The 16,605-nt window shown below is 47.5% G+C and overlaps 6 protein-coding genes across 6 annotated transcripts; 3 read left to right on the top strand and 3 right to left on the bottom strand.

Moving 5' to 3' along the window:
- Positions 1–100: 100 nt before the first annotated feature.
- ABOM_010907 (cytochrome and DOMON domain-containing protein) lies at positions 101–1,186 on the bottom strand (the record flags this gene model as incomplete). The annotated part of the gene is made up of 1 exon (XM_022538035.1): positions 101–1,186. One exon carries the CDS (start codon positions 1,184–1,186, stop codon positions 101–103), a length of 1,086 nt encoding a protein of 361 aa, XP_022384460.1.
- Positions 1,187–5,221: 4,035 nt separating this feature from the next.
- On the bottom strand, positions 5,222–7,249 carry ABOM_010906 (prephenate dehydrogenase (NADP(+)); the record flags this gene model as incomplete). The annotated part of the gene is made up of 7 exons (XM_022538034.1): positions 5,222–5,374; positions 5,486–5,617; positions 5,687–6,286; positions 6,340–6,488; positions 6,548–6,659; positions 6,710–6,770; positions 7,188–7,249. The coding sequence occupies 7 exons, from the start codon at positions 7,247–7,249 to the stop codon at positions 5,222–5,224; spliced, it is 1,269 nt and encodes a 422-aa protein (XP_022384461.1).
- A 463-nt stretch (positions 7,250–7,712) lies between these two features.
- On the top strand, positions 7,713–8,420 carry ABOM_010905 (40S ribosomal protein uS11; the record flags this gene model as incomplete). Its single annotated transcript, XM_022538033.1, has 4 exons — positions 7,713–7,779; positions 7,839–7,911; positions 8,046–8,206; positions 8,269–8,420. 4 exons carry the CDS (start codon positions 7,713–7,715, stop codon positions 8,418–8,420), a joined length of 453 nt encoding a protein of 150 aa, XP_022384462.1.
- Positions 8,421–9,168: 748 nt separating this feature from the next.
- Positions 9,169–10,542, top strand: ABOM_010904 (AAR2 splicing factor family protein; the record flags this gene model as incomplete). Its single annotated transcript, XM_022538032.1, has 1 exon — positions 9,169–10,542. The coding sequence occupies one exon, from the start codon at positions 9,169–9,171 to the stop codon at positions 10,540–10,542; it is 1,374 nt and encodes a 457-aa protein (XP_022384467.1).
- Positions 10,543–10,812: 270 nt separating this feature from the next.
- ABOM_010903 (branched-chain amino acid aminotransferase, cytosolic) lies at positions 10,813–12,125 on the bottom strand (the record flags this gene model as incomplete). The annotated part of the gene is made up of 3 exons (XM_022538031.1): positions 10,813–10,998; positions 11,053–11,657; positions 11,711–12,125. 3 exons carry the CDS (start codon positions 12,123–12,125, stop codon positions 10,813–10,815), a joined length of 1,206 nt encoding a protein of 401 aa, XP_022384463.1.
- Positions 12,126–15,222: 3,097 nt separating this feature from the next.
- On the top strand, positions 15,223–16,352 carry ABOM_010902 (HesB/IscA family protein; the record flags this gene model as incomplete). The annotated part of the gene is made up of 2 exons (XM_022538030.1): positions 15,223–15,561; positions 15,981–16,352. The coding sequence occupies 2 exons, from the start codon at positions 15,223–15,225 to the stop codon at positions 16,350–16,352; spliced, it is 711 nt and encodes a 236-aa protein (XP_022384464.1).
- Positions 16,353–16,605: the final 253 nt, after the last annotated feature.

Below are 16,605 nucleotides of genomic sequence, written 5' to 3'. Positions count from 1 at the left end.
AGACGAAGTACGAGAGGATCCCGAATCTACCAGGAGATAAACATGCTTCCTAGGAATACCAAGGCCACTATAGAGACAAGGCCAGTCATCATGTATCATATCATGAAACTTGCCACTTCTTCTCAGAGATACTGCTGGATTCAACAGATCCCGACCGCGCACTGTCAAGATTGTCACTGCCTTGGTCCAAGTCACTTTTGTTTTGGAGGGATTCAGTCTGAAACTTAGCGATAATAGCTTGCGATCTCGTCTTCTCCCTACGCCACATGACCACAAAGACATATAATATGCATACTCCTCCGCAGACCATGCCGTATATGATCGGTGGAATCGGTGGGATATCCTCAGTATGCTGATTCGCGTAGTAAAACCCTAGTCCACCATTAACGATGCCAATGGCTGATAATAGGCGCCCGAACCAGCGGTGTAAGACACCGTAGATGGCGGTTCCTCCTGATCTTCGAAAATGCAAATGTTGCACAATCCCTAAGACAGGCTGGATAAGAAGGACAACGCCGACCAAAACATAACCTATAGTAGGATGATAGCCTTTAGACAGTTTGAGATCCATAGATACGGAGACTCCAAAGCCAAGTCCAATCAATGCTACACAGACTGCAATTATTTGCATCGGAGCATGCATCCACAGAACAGTGTGGCGAGATGGGTATATGTGCAAGAGAAGCCCAAAGCCAGGGAACATCAAAACGAAAGCGATCGGCGTCATCACACCATGTGCAACACGTTTGCTGTAAAGCAAAGCATCATCAATGACATGCTCTTTTGAGAAAGGGGTGGCATCGTGATGCGGGTATGTCGAGTCGAGAAATGGGTTTGATGAATTGCCGCCAATGGCTCTGGTCAAATCCAAGGTAAAGCTACCGTGAACATCGTGCTTATGAATCCGCACAGCAACATCAGATGACACCAATGGATACCCATGGCGCATGGCCCAACCCCATGAGCTAGAGCTTCCTATTATGTTATCTCCATTGCCTAGGTGCATGCAGTTATCACAGCGGATGTTTGCTGTCATCACACCATCATGGACCCCAGAACCTTCAAGAAGGTAGGCCTGGATATTGGGGTCATAAAAGACGTCAAGATGACCGAATGCTTTTCGTGGGGAGAGAGTAACGCTGCCATCAAGCGAAGCGTATATGAGAAAGATGTTCCCACCTGCCATTCGCTCGCCCTGGCCGAGTGCTATCCATTTTGCATGAGATGGTGCGCTCAGTTGAAGATAGATGGTACCATTGAGAGTAGATGCTGTATTCTCTGGTATGTTAAAGCTGTATGATACCCCACCTCCCTTGGAGGGGACATAAGTGATGATATGACCCCATGTTGAGGAAACTGGAAGAGATCAGTCAACACTCATATTAAGTCAACCGGCGACCTACCTAACATCAAGCAACTGCCAGAAATACAGACAAAGAATAAAACATTGCCACTGCTTACTCCCAAACCGAACGGAAGTTCTCATATGAAACCGATATACATGGAGGAGATGTGATGAAAGAATGAAGCACAATCCTACATCCTACAAGAGACATATATAGCTCATTCATAGGATTTTACAAAGGTAAAAGCAGCCACGCGGGGCACATTACAGGGAATTACTTCATCAACTTTCACTCGCTCCGATAATCTAAGAATGATGTGGAAGCATGACTCGATAGTGATGCCCTAATCCGACTTTAGTGCTCTGGGACTAGCGCCAAGTTGGGTACTATAACTGGGGCATATTCAATACTAAACGAACCTGTGAGACTTACACCTTGTTTAAATAAGGCTAGGCGTGAATCAAGGGACTCACGAGGCTAGAAATAACTCACTTTCACCTATTAAAAGCCAGCTGTGTGCAATTCGCACCGAGTTGTTTGCCATAACCATCCCGGCTACATATCAGATGATATTGCGCAAAGGGAAGAAAGGAAACCTGAGCCTCATCGTGTTGCCTTAGGTGCAACCCCAGGAGTTACATTGTAGCTCAACAGTTGGTGGAGACTACTTGATCATCCCAGGTTAAAGGGCGACAATGAAAACGGTCGCGTGCCAGGACGGCGGCAGCTATGCTACACTGCTAGTGAGATCTCGGTACCGCAGAAATAGAGAAGACAATCAAGCGGTTTCATCCATGTTCATGGATCTATTACCCAATTTCCCAATGGGGAAAAGAGCAGTTACCGTCAACCCAGCCGTCAAGGAGGTAGGTACCTTAGAACATTATCACAGGCCATTATGTGACAGGACACCAATCTGGCGGGAACAATATGAATGGACCACGTAGTCGCTGATGTTCAAACTACTCAAGCAAGTTACATGAACATGCAGGACACGGCTGGTCTTCCTCCAGCATGATACACGCTTAGACCTCTAGGCCAAATAATTTATGATCGAGATTCCGTATAAACGATAACTACACAGTATGTTGGAGTGGGTAGACACGCCCGTTACGCTATTTAATTGGTTCGGAGAAAATATAAGGTAACGGCCCGGGCCTCCATCAAGCCCTAGTACGCAGTATATCGGCCTGTTTAGAAATTGATAAAGGCAGAGAAGAGTCCCTTCTACAGCTCAGAGATGATTCTGTGTACAGTACAAAAGCCTTCCTTCTTTTTTGAGAGACCAAGGCCAAAGGGGATCTAATCCTGGTCCATCTGTCTACCAGCCCCCGTTGTACTCTATAGACGCCTTTGGAAGTCATCCATGCACACCTAGCACGCTCCAAGGACTGGGGTGCAAGTGAATAGAACCTTTGATAATATAGAGGGATTATGTGGGAATGCCCAAGGTATAGACCTGATCACACTGCAATACGGCGCTGAAATGTCTCTCGTGGCCATTGAACCATTCATTTGCATCCAATTCACGCCACCTATTAGTACCTGCTGCTATATTACTTTTTTTTTTAATTTATTTTCTTGTTATCTTAAACTTCTATCATCGCACACTGGCACCAATATAATTATATCTCAGATGTTGCCGGTTCTCTACCAGTTTGTCAATGGCTGGGTATTCCTTATCTCCTATTTTGGGAGAAGAGATGAATGTACTCCGGGATGACCGGGACTACATGATAGCGCATAGAAACATTGCTATCATTCACAGGGAAACAGTGACTAGGAAGTATGCCACCCTTGATTCCGGGTAGCTCCGTTAATTCCATTAGATGAAGTATTATAGATGTCTTTGTTTACCTGTGAAGGCTTTGGTTCAATGTACTGAGTCACGGGAATGTATCTGGATAGTCAACCAGTTACTCTGAGTCATTGTTTAACCACTGTTCTATTAGAGCCCTCCATTGATCTTCGAATACATCTAGAACTCAATCACACATATACGAATACGGCCAAGGACAGGCCCTGCAACCATACGTAATTCCCCTTGCTAATCAAATATGCTGACGTTGAACTGTGGTCTAACCTTGTGTGAGAATACAAAAAGCAAAACAGTTTTTAACACGCGTGATCAGAATCTCTGATTACTCTGCCTATGTACAGAACTTTTTCATCTATACCAGTAAGCATGGCCTCAGATATGCCGTTCCCCTCAAAAATGCCTTGATAGTCAATGTGCGTTACTCTACTAGGAGATGTAAATGAACAGAAAGCTTGGTATGAATACGTAGGAACTTACTGGGCGACACCCAATTCGTACTCTGTGACACAATAGGCAGATTCCTGGTTTTAGACCTAGGAAATCTGCAGTGCTACCCACGAATACTCCTTGAATTACCAGAGCTACCAAGTCACCTACCACACAGAGGGAATACAAATGATTCCATGTTTTCTAGACGTACACTAGCGCCATCTGGCTGCAATTGTCACTTATCTGATAGACTAGTCCACAATACACCCTCTTTGATATCTGAGAGTGAACTTCGCCGATTACCATAATAGCCAGCGTATGATCCCAACAATTAAGCCTTGGCTAGGGTATTACATCGAAAGAATGTACTACAGGTGCATCAAGTATAAAGTAGATCGTATATCGAGCATAGGATTCCTTGCCAATACTACCCACAAAAATCAACAGGAGTATAATTCGCTATACCTCCATCTCCTCCCAGCTTTGGCTAAGTTCTATCGGCACGAAAAGCAGATCGTCAATGATTACGTAGTTTCAGGTAGTATACGGTGTTACCTCTGTGACACGAGCACTGTGATAGCTTCTTACTTCATTCACCACGGTCAGGAGAGCACGAATACGCTCATATGACACCACCAACTGTAAGACTACAAAATGTAATCAAAGAAACTCTCACTGTAGTCCTTGTATTCCGCGAGAGAAGCGCGTGCACTCAATCGATCATAGTTGTCGTGCAAGGCTCCTCACACCAACAAAAAACCCTACCACCGGCCGCATACGTCGATACTTCAAGAAAGGTGGGCCCGGTATTACCCATCTACCTGAACCCATTTACAAGGTTGCCAGGATCTGCCTCTCTTCAAGCACCAATCGCAAGTGCTTCACCAACGGTTCTAACACCCTCCTGCGACAACCCAACACCAGACACTCGGGTCACGCTTGTCGAGACAACACGGCTTAGAGGTCAGATGCTCAGTTATGTTACCTTATCCGTGTTTGTGCCTGAGACTCGAAAGAAGCAGTATACTTGCATCCAAATTGACGATACGAATATCTGTGATGGCATGCTAAGAGGAGGGTTACGAGTGTTTATAATGTTAAGGGGGCCCTGTTGTTACTGGGATTGTCCGACTTTTCTTCTAGGGGTTGTGGATGCGCAAGGACAGGTTCTCCTGATAACTATTTGGATTTGCTCGTCAAAGCGGATGAATTGAAGGGAAGTTACAGTGAGCCTTAGGCATACAGTGCATCTCTATGAGGCGAGCTAGGCACCATGATGTCTTGTCATACTAGTGATTGCAGGATACTAAGCTCAAGATGATGGTAAATATACTCTTCAGTATAGGCCGCGCATCTATCAGGGTTTATGCTACCTGATAAAGGAATCTGCACCGAAAAAATGTGTTGGCAACTTGTGAAATTTTGACTTAAAGGCCAATTAGTATATTTTAAATAACTGCCACCTGTAGTCCCTTGACAAACCCAGCAATAGGCGTGAGTAATACTCCCGAAATATGCCATATCGGCCTTCATCCTAAGCTTAGAATGTTGATCTCATCCGTCCCTTTCCTGCCATTGGGCTCTTGTGTATCATGGTCATTTTGTCGTTATCTTTCCCCCTTCAGGTTTAGTTGCTCTTCGTCTTCTCAAGGATAGTCTTCATCATTTCATTGCCTAGCGTGACGGCATCGGGGAATCGAGGAGCGAAGTATCCCTGGATCCGCTCAAAGCGATCGCGGTAGGATTCGAAATCGCCAAATGAAACACAGTCTGACCATGCCTGCATTGATCCACTCATGTTAGCGCGTTGTAATGGAATGCATGTATATTGCATGATAAAAAAAAGACCGAGCACGGCCCCAAGGGGCAAATGCAACCAAATGACACCTACCCGAGCCGCGAATGTAAACTCCAAATCGTCAGAGCGGAATGTCTTGTCATCAATGGCAGTATCCAATGCCTCGTCAAGCAGGTCAGGATTACGGAAGAGGTACTCCGTGACTCCCAGCCAAAGACGGAAGAGCTGTATCAGTATAGCAGTAGTCAGTGATTGATCCACGCATCGATCGAATGATTGTCTATTGGTACTCACAGGCGTAGAGCAAATCATGTGGTCATAAGGGACAATTCCAAGCTTTGACCAACAATCCACGATTGCAAGCAAACTAAGGTGACTGTTAGGTGGCGACGCCTCACGAGGTCCCTTTGAGAGCGAGAACCGATCAAGAACCTCGTCTTTCAGCAACAGATCCTGTCCCTCCGTGCCCGCTTTAAAGACGGCTGCGCCTGCAGCCTTGACACGCTGCTTAAGCTCCTCCCGGCGACCCTCAATCATCAGCTTGTACAGGTCCGTCACTGACTCTGCATACTGTCTGATCTGTTTCTTCGCGCTTGGATTGAGAATGGCCAGGCCAGCATAGACGTGCCATTTGTTGGAGTAGATGCGCAAAGTGATATTGATCTTCACGTTCTCGATTCCTCCTACCCAGCGAGATATCTCCCATGGGAACTGTTTATTCGCCTGCCATGCAGTGCCCATGCTCAGGAAAGCAGCATGTGTAACGGCCTGTGTATCTGCAGTGATTCGATCGTGCATCTCGCCAGTGAGATAGACAAACTTGGACTCGAAGGATGACAGGACATTTTCCACGAATCGGAGACTCTCGTCCGATGCGCGGTGCTGTATCAAAACCTGAACCAATACGTTATTATCGGTACAAGCTGGTAGCAATCTGCATATCATACCAGTGGTTGAGCTTTCGGGTTAACTTGAGGGCCATGGAGCGAATGGCAGGATACAATCTCTACATCTGAAGGGAGATGCTTATCGAATGCGGCCAGCTCTGGAGCTTTGCAGGATGTCTGGCCACCGACAATCGCACCAACCTTGGTAGCTGTGTCAATAAGTCAGACACTGCTTGAATATAGGCAGTGGTAGTTTGGCTAGACATACATGGGCCATATTCCGCCACTACCTTGTCGATCACTCCGGCCTCTACACTGTATATAATAAAGTCGCTTAATCTTGAAACCAGGTGCCCATTCGGGTAAATTGTGACACCTTTCTATATACGATGAGTCTAGGAACAGCATGAGCTGTGATCGACAGACGTACTTGAGACGCAAATTCAGATTTCAGGCTCTCAAAACTATCAGGCTTGTCACATGCATTTATCCTTGAAGAAAATATTCTTGTTAGTAACTAAGACGTGGCTATAAACTATAGAAGCGATATACTGCAATAACCTTGACATAACAAGTTAGCACATGATCAGGAAAGGTTGAACTTGTGACACAGCGGGTAAGATAATTTCGAGTCAGACAAAAAGATTTAGGTAGCTGAGATTTTACATCATTGACAGTCTAGCAGTACAACCATATACCAGAATGGTGATGCGGCGCACTACTAGACCATACTCGAGCCAAATGCACTCAAGTCATCATTCAAAAAAGGACGCGCGAAAGGTGCTGGGGATGAAAAGGGTTGCCTTACCTATTACGCGAGAGAACACAGTGCATGACACTGACAAAGATCGAAAAAAAAAAGCTGGGAGAATTACCTCCACCCTGCCATGCTCAGGCGCTGGGCATACATCTTGCCCATGTCGCCCATGCCGATGATGCCAATCATGGCATCTTCCTTGGTGAAACCCATCTTAAACTGGCAACACCAAGATAAGCTGTGCACGATGATATGGACGACTCAGACTATCTTCCAGCCAGAGCAATCAACCCAACATCAATTCGTTGCACTGGTCGCTTCGTCGCTTCGTCGCTTCCTTTGCGAAACACAGAAGTGCGTGTGAAAAGAAGAAAAAAATGAGAGCTGTCAGCAAGAGAGGAGAGAATTTAAGCGGAAATCCACCGCTCTGTCGGCCCGACTGTTGGCCGAAACAGCCCCACTAATACTACTGACTGTCAAGTAAAATGCTATGAAACATCAGTGCCTGAGGCTTCAACTCGCTTGATCCCCGCCGAGATTTAACATTCATCCAATCAGCGTCAATGACAGGACCGTAGGGCACACACCATCCATTTTCCGTATCCAAGTCAATTGAAGGATCCGTTTTCCTTCCTTCTCTTTTCCATATTCCATACCACAGTCCAGCACAACAACAATGGCCCCCAAGCAGAAGACCACTGCCGCTAAGGAGAACGTCACTCTCGGCCCTCTTGCCGGAGATGGTATGTACAATCTCAAAGCCTATGATAAACGCGCAAATCTAACAGAAATGGGTTTGCAGGCAAGCTCGTTTTCGGCGTTGCTCGTATCTTCGCCTCCTTCAACGATACCTTCGTCCACGTCACCGATCTGAGGTTCGTCGCATCACTTTTCCTACGATTTCTCCGTCCATGCGATTTCCCCCATGAAAGATAGATATATTGGAGATACTGGAGATTGGAGATGAATTGCAAAAAAAAAAAACACCGGACTAACACTTGGGTTACAGTGGTCGCGAAACCATCTGCCGTGTCACCGGTGGTATGAAGGTCAAGGCTGACCGTGACGAGTCCTCTCCCTACGCTGCCATGTTGGCTGCTCAGGATGTTGCTACCCGTTGCAAGGAGCTCGGTATCAACGCTCTCCACATCAAGATCCGTGCTACCGGTGGTATGTAGCGATATTAGATCCCGCGGAAGGAAGACAACCACCAGATAGCTAATCCTCTCTAGGTAACGGTACCAAGACCCCCGGTCCCGGTGCTCAGTCCGCTCTCCGTGCTCTTGCCCGTTCTGGCATGAGAATCGGCCGTATCGAGGACGTCACCCCCACTCCCTCCGACTCTACTCGTCGCAAGGGTGGTCGCCGTGGTCGTCGTCTCTAGATATGTGCGAGCATATCTTCTCCAACTTGTGCAAGTTTCTTGCCTGGCTGGATGGGAGGCTATCAGCAGAGTACTCTGCCTGCGGATGTGGATGGAATAAACGCGAGGAACGGCCTTTATCGCCTGGTCTTCAATTTACTTCATATCCAAAAAAGTTTCTATTCGGTTTTGGGCATCAGTAGTCTCTGAAATAGCAGCTACGTCTCGTCAATATACCTCAACTGGAACCGTGTACCTTTTTCTGTCCATCTGTAGATCTCGTAGTGACATTTTACAACATCTTGGGAGGCAATCTAAGACTAACAAATGAAATCGCGACATGGCAGCCATACCCTTATAATACAGCAGCACAGACTTTTAGTTTTTTTTATTGGTATTCAACGCTGGGAGAACCAAATATAGATAAAGACAGCGCCGGAAGCTTATCCGTGATCTACGCCGAATTCTTTTCACTCCGCGGCGAAGTTTATTATTTTTTTTCCCAGTGTCTCTGCCAGTTAGCTACAATCCTTAATAGATGACCTAACTTACTTTCTAAGCGTTTTACCTGGCGAAGAATTGATTGCCGAAAACCCCAGGGAGAACCACCCCAGCAGCTTGAGAAGAGCGTGGCACATTTGCGACAGCTCCGTCATCGCATGTCCTACGAACAACTCCAGGAATCAGGACAGCTATATATCGCCGATCCAACTCACTCTACCTTTCATATTCCCGGCAAATTACACACAGCTCCAACGACAGTTAAGCTATGGCTTCCGTGATCCCCTCCCCCACCACCATCCTCGTACCCCACCTCCCACCGAAGACACTGGTCGGCATCGACCTCATTACCTTCACATCAACGCCGAATTTCCATGGAATCCGCGATTTACCGACTGGATGGCATTTCCTCTACACAGGAGTAACAGAAAGTTTGTCGTTGAGAAGTGGCGGGTGGTTTTACGTCGGCGATATCAGCGCAGCCGGATCCACGAACGAGCGTGCTCTGGTTCCAGCTCCGCGAGGGAATCTAGGACGCGATGTGATTATCTGGAAATGGAACACGGAAACCGAAGCGCTGGATCCCCTACGTGCCAGTGATGACGCAGATAAACAGGAGGCAATGCGCCATAAGGCGAACTTGGCTGCTGTTTGGCAAAGCGGAGGATTATTCCGCTACCGCAGTCGCGTACCGCCCTCATCTGAGGGTCGGGCTCAGTCGCGGGATGTCGACGATGATGAGTATGAAGAGGAAGGTCGACAAGATTGGGAGGGCCTTACGAACCGGCTGTCTCCTAGGCTTTTGAAGCGCATTGTTGGGGACCCTGAAATAGACGTCGACGGTCGGCCTCGATGGATGGTTACATCAGCGAGTACAGCACAGAAAGATAGCGAGAATATACCCGGTATTCCTGAACCGGGCCAGGGCTCTGATAGACTAGCGGATGTCATCGGGGAGCAGGAGAGCGAGTTTTCTTTCCTTCATATTGACCTTAAGAAGACTTGGAGGGAAGGTGCTATTGGACGTGAGAGGACAGAGGCTGCCCAGGACCGTTCGTGGGCTCTAGGAGATCTCATACAACAGGTTTCCAATGCGGACCAGGGAACGAGCAAGATTGATGAGCAGCTTGGCGAAGCACAGATCCTGGGTGAACTACAATTTACCTTCTTGATGGTCCTGACGTTGATGAACTTCTCGTGCCTTCAGCAGTGGAAAAGGCTGCTTGGTTTGATACTTACGTGTCAAAGAGCCATTAAAGAGAGAGAGCAGTTCATAAGTAACGTACTACGGTTGCTCTTGCTACAGCTTCGGCGATGTGATGATATTGAAGGGGGGTTCTTTGATCTCGACGGGGAAGAAGGCGGGGAGTTCCTACGAAAGCTGCTTATGAAATTTAGAACATCACTCTATGAGGTCATCGAGGGTGCCGGGACCTTGGTGAAGGAAGATTTTAAAGAGCTGGAGACTTGGGTGAAGAATGAATACGATTGGGAGCTCAATCATGGGGCTTTTGTACGGCGAGGCATGCTTCAGCTGGAGGATGGAGAACAGGTTGAAATGGACATGCCTGACGACGAAGACGATGAGATGGGAGAGTATGCCCCTGTTGTGGTAGATCTGGGTGAAGGCAACATAATGTAGGATGTGCAATGATATTCAAACGTGTTGATTAAAACTAGGTAGTGTCAAATCTGAGATATTGTTATTTCTCCCATCACTGGCAAACTGAATTGTGGAAGCAAAGACAAAGACAGAGACAAAAAGGAACGCTCAATTGAAATCTATGATCTATGCAAGGATCTTTGACCCCGTGACATGCAGGCCATCATGTTATGTACAATGCAACCAACCCCGCCTCGACCTCTCATTACTGTATTCATCAGGTCCATGATCAGAACTTTTCGTTCTCCCTTATTTTTCACTCTCTCCCTCAATGATGTAAGACCATTCATCATTCTCCTTGCCATCCTTACCGTACATGATGGCCTCCAACCAAGACTTGATCTGGGCTGCATATCCTCCACGGGCTGCACCAGCTTCCAGCATGTCCATATCGACGTCACCGTTCCGGATAAGCTGAACTGGCGTAACAAAGAACTGCCCGATTGTTAGCATGCCATTGCTAAAAATGATTGATGTAGTGAAACTTACGGCAGTACCACAGACGAAAGCTTCGATGATGCGGCCCTCCTTCCAAGCCTCTTCAATCTCGCTAATGGTGAAGTCCCTTTCAACGACCTCAACCGGGGCAAGGGAGCCAATAGGCTTTGACAGCTCTGAGCGTGCCAGGTGGAGAACACTACGGCGAGTAACACCTGGAAGAATCAACTGGTTTTCCAGGGGTGCAGTGACAAGCTCGATCTTTCCTGTTTCCTTGTTCTCCCAAACAATGAAGAAGTTGCTAGCACCGGCCTCGGTCACCTGACGGTCCTGACCAAACAGCCAAAGAATCTGATCAAAGCCAAGGGCTTGAGCTTTACCGTGTGCGACCAACGAAGGACCGTAGTTCGCTCCGAGCTTTGCATAGCCGAAACCACCTGGCCAGGCACGGATAGAATCGGGTGAAGAGGCAAGAAGCTTCAATCCGGGTTTGGTGCCTTCTTCGGGCTTCTTCAACTTGGACGGGTCAGGCCATGGCACGGCGATGATGAAAAGGAGGGCTTCCTTGGGAGTCTGAACACCCAGATGAGGGCCGCTGCCAATCAATGTGGGACGGAGATAGAGGAAACGACCAGGTTGATCCTTGGGGAGCCAACCTGTAGGTAACTGGGTTAGCTAAGGTAACAGATACTAGTACGGGGTCACATACGGGGTCCATCGATCTGCATCAACTTGGCGATGAGAACCTTCAGCTCCTCATACCGGAAGCTGGGCAAAGAGGTTCTCTGAGCACTCATGAGCAATCTCTCCCCGTTGCAATCAGGGCGGAACAAGCGCAGTTTGCCATCAAATCCTCTGTACACCTTCATCCCCTCGAAGCATTCGGTGGCATAGTGCAGGCAAGACGCTGTGGGAGGAATGCTAAGGTTCTCAAAGGGCTTCACTTCGGGGGTTTCCCAGCCATTGGCCACAGTCCACCGGGCAGTGACCATATGATCAGTACAGTGCGAATGGCTCAGTTCCTCGGGCGAGCCCGGTTCAGGAACTGGGCGGAGATTTGTCGACCGAGTGATCTTGACCACAGAGGCATCAAGCTCTGCCACAGAGTGAGCAACGGAACCCATGATGGATGTTTGTACGATTCAAGTGTCTGAACTTGGGTTTGAGGAATGAAGATCTGGCGTGGGTACGGAGTTATAACCCGTGTGGTGTGAGTCACGAAACACTCGTGCGCTTTTCTTAGGTGCGAGATCGGGGCAGGTCTCTGAAGTCTGCAGGCTGCGGACAATGCGTGATATAAATACTGATTGAAACGGATATATATAGGAGAAAAGAAATCAATACTCTCTAATGACTTCTCTTAGCTTCTTTTAAGGTTCCATGTCATAGGGCGCAAGAAAAGATTTTTTCCTTGGGCCCGACTCAAATGTTCGGAACGTTGCCATCGATATCCGAGCTACCAGAGGACCTTTTGCCCCTGGGACTGTCTGACAGGATTCGATTGCCATTGACTACTGGGTCCATACAACGAATTGTCGAATGAGACTGTCCTTTTGACCGAACTTGGTCCCTCCCCGCTATCTTCTGTTCACTTTTCAATGTGCAGAAAACGCTTTATTACCATATCAATCACCCCACCGCCTTTGCCCCTCTATCACAAAGCCGATGCTAGCCGGAGGCGGTGAATCACCGGATCGTTATCGGCCTGGATTTGTCTCTACAATGGATGAAGCGCCTCTAAATGGGAATATACAAGGTGGAGGGTATGGAGAATTTCAAGTTGGAAAGTGCAAAATGCTGACACCCAAGAAGGATGCACGGGGAGGCTGCTTCTGCAGGGGTGGCAAAGGCTGGAGGAACGCCATCTAACGCCTTGGCATCATACCATACCACGAATAGACCACATTTATGGTTGTGAGCTAAGATAAGAGATATGCGACAGGGAACCAAGCTGCGCTAAGGTCGCATACAGTTATGCCGCTTTAATTGGGTTTTGATCCCTCGGCCTCACCGACTGCTGAGTACTAACTAACTCACTAAAACTGTGATAGAAAACCGACACCACCCTTTCGTGCTACTTCTCAAGGTTAAGGTTTTTTTGACAACCGTTTGGGTTAGAAGCACAGGTCCATACAGATCATGGATTTTTGTTTATCTCAATATAGGGCAAATGTCAATGACCTGAAATCAAGTGTTACTGGAGAGACTTATGGAAACCTGTCTAGAAAATGACCATTGTACTAGGAGGAGAAGATACACCTCCCTTCTGGTTCAACGGTACCGAAGTAACGAAAAACGATCACCGGTTTAACTCCTTATACTTCTCCGCCAACGTCTCAAGGTCAAACAATCCCCCTGCAACAGCAGCAAATCCGGAATCCTATATCCAGCACAATATGTCGACAGTAGGTTCCACGCCGGCCAGCCCAGGGACCGCCTTGATAGTGTATTCTGTCTTCTCAGCGAAAGACATCTTGTTGTCCCAGTCACGGGTGATTCCAACACGCAAGAAAAGTAAGTCTCCTTTCTGGATGATGATTTTGCATTCTTTGACAATACCTTGGATCTCAGCCAACTTGATCTCGTGAGAAGAGAAGCTGTTAAATTCTAGGCCTTTCGTATCAGAATAGGATGCATAGTCGATAAGAATACCGCGGTAGATACTCACAATGGTTGAAAATATACATATCGTCAAAGTATATTCCACCCATCAAAGGCAGAATATGATGCTGCGCTTTTGATCTTCCAAATGCAGTGATCTCTGGTTTGGACATGTTCTATTGCAAGGTGACTCGCTTCCCGGTCTTGATTTCACGGGCGGCGGCATTGGCGACGCGTTCAGGAGTGAGCAGAGATAATCTCCCTATGCTTTCTTCATCGCTACCTGGCTCTCCTATCCAGATCCGGCGGGGATTTGGAAGCTTGTCAAATGGAAGATCGTAGAGGGGAGGTGGGGAGGGAGCCATGGTAGAGCTGGGCTGCCTTATTCGAGTGTTGCAGAAAGGATCATGATTAGCAGAGCCCGATTTAGCTCTCTTGATGTCTTTCACGTGTTGAATGGTATAGTGCCACTAGATTTAATTGCTTGGTAATCTATGATTCAAAATCTTCTAGTTGTTTTTGAGGCTATAGGTTGACGGTGTCGGTCAACCGGTCATTAGGGCTTTGATTAATTGGCTTAGAGCACCCCAGATTCCAGACCCCGAAGAATAACGGGAACGGGCCTTACCTTATGCTTGATCCGAGATACATAGCCATCAGTGCACTCGACATAAACTGAGACATCTTGAAGAAAACCATTATGCCCTCTGACCTTTTAACTCAGAGGGTAGATGGTTCTGCTTCTAGACCTGAGGTAGTTAGGATTGGTTGAAGGCCAGGAAATGACCAATTCAATCATATAAATTTTCCCCCTTTCTAATCTCGCAAAAGATACTCATGATCCTCGTGCTACTAATCCAAGGGTGCATCATTGGCTCTGCCCGGTATCTCACGCCATGCTGGGCTGAGGTTGTCAGATCCTCGATGTCACTTAGTGATAATAGCCGATGACAGGGTATGGTAAAGCGTGCAATTGGTGACATCGGCTCAGCCATAAGACACTAAGCAGAAGCACGCGTGTCCATCTTTAGCCCCTTTCTGCAGCACTCCTGGGGAAAATATCACCACAGAAACGCAGAAAGTCGCTGTTTCAGTGTCTGGGGGAGATCACTACTGTGGCATATCCGTTCCGTACAGCTCCCAAGGAAGAAAGAGTTCAAACACTTCATAGATGTCAACCAGGTCCAGCGGTTTTCAGTAGATGCTCCTTCTAAGGTAGACGTATTTGGTATTTTCGACACTGCTAGTATATATATAGCAGTAGGTTCACAAATACCTCAAACACTGTATGTAGATGTGTGTCTGTTACATAAGGTGCCACGGATAGATAGGTGACTCACTGAAGCATTGGTTTAGTATACTGTATGACCAATGACTTATGGACTTTCCAAGACCTCAAGGATGGCTCAATTCCCATCAAGTTAGAAGATCGAAAATATCTCCGGATGGCCACTCAGTAACTCCGACACCCGAACAACCGGTACCTGATCGACCAATAACGTCATGCGGAACCATATGACTAACGACTGATCGATAATCAAATCCGCAAGAAACTCATTTAACATAGCATTTGATTTCTACAAACACAACCTTGCCCTCTGGATTTCTTGGGTTCCGATAATGTCTCGCTCGATGCTATCGTCTGCTACCCGCCAGCTATGGCGGCAGCGCTCCCCTCGCACAGGGGTCCCAGCCTTCCCATTCTCAAAACCCCGATCGAGCATCTCCGCATCGTTCAGTGGTTCTACCCCCCGCCGGTCGATATCTTACGCCATCTGCGAGTTGAAGACACACCAGACCTCTTCCCCACGGAGAATCCCCCCCGCAATCGTGCGTCTCCAACAGTGTTGCGCCTTTTCGTCCACCTCCATCAGACCCGCCACCAAGGTCTTACAGAACCCGAGAACCGGCGAAGATGGCAACCCACTAACGATTGAAATCTCGCCCCGCGCTGCAGAAGTACGTTCATCTCGCTGTTCCTCTCGCTATTTATCCGTTATATCTTGTGTTTCTTCTAGTTGTGGCGTGACTTGGCGTTGGGCTGGACGGGAGTAGCTCCTGGTTGTGACAAATGATGCTGGAGTTTTGCGACTGAGCGGAGGGTGTACTAAGCGCTTCGGGGGCTAAAACTCCTAATCAATCGTCTGATAAGTACATACGACCATAGGGTGTGGAAAACAGGGCTTCCCGTCCGCTCAGCCGTACTTAAGCCACACGCCGGGAGGTTAGTAGTTGGGTGGGTGACCACCAGCGAATCCCTCCTGTTGTATGTTTTTTCTTCTTCCTTTCTCTTTCTTTTTTATCTTCTCTTTTTGGTTTCCCTCTAGCACCTTGAATTGGCCGGAAGGATTGCATATGATGCTAATTGATTTCCCCAGCGTCTCCGCGAAGTCACCGATCCCACATCGTCTCCATCTGTCCTTAAGGATGAGAACCCATACCACCATCTCCGTATCACTGTTACCAGTGGAGGCTGCCACGGATTCCAGTACATGATGTCCCTGGAGGCTGCTTCGAAGATCGACCTGGAAGAAGACACCGTTTTCGAAGCAGAATACTCCCCTGAGGAAGCATCGGCTGAGGCCGCCGGCCAGGCCAAGGTGGTCATGGACGAGCCCTCTTTGGAGCTCCTGTACGGAAGTACAGTGGACTACACTATGGAGTTGATCGGCAGTCAGTTTAAGATTGTTGATAATCCCCGGGCGACGAGTAACTGTGGCTGTGGAACTAGCTTTGATGTGACTGATTAAATGGAGGGCGATGGCATCTTGTATTTGTATATTATACTTTTGCATCTGGAGATAGAGTAACCTTTACTATACCCCCCTTCCCCTTCTCCTTACCTTCCTGCTCTTTCTTCTTGTAATGGTGTTGGTGAGGTTTAAAGTGAATTGGAAAATTGTCATCATCTATTTCATCATGCGAATTCCTACCACATTTGTCCTCTGCTATTTAGCGTGTTGTTGTGCATGCTAGGTTATGCACAGATCAAACATCTCGAAC

The sequence above is a fragment of the Aspergillus bombycis genome, assembly GCF_001792695.1.
Source record: "Aspergillus bombycis strain NRRL26010 chromosome Unknown contig00132, whole genome shotgun sequence".
In the NCBI taxonomy this organism is placed as follows: Eukaryota; Fungi; Ascomycota; class Eurotiomycetes; order Eurotiales; family Aspergillaceae; genus Aspergillus; species Aspergillus bombycis.
Note: the sequence above shows the minus strand (reverse complement) of the source record. Positions and strands in the feature narration are given on the sequence as shown.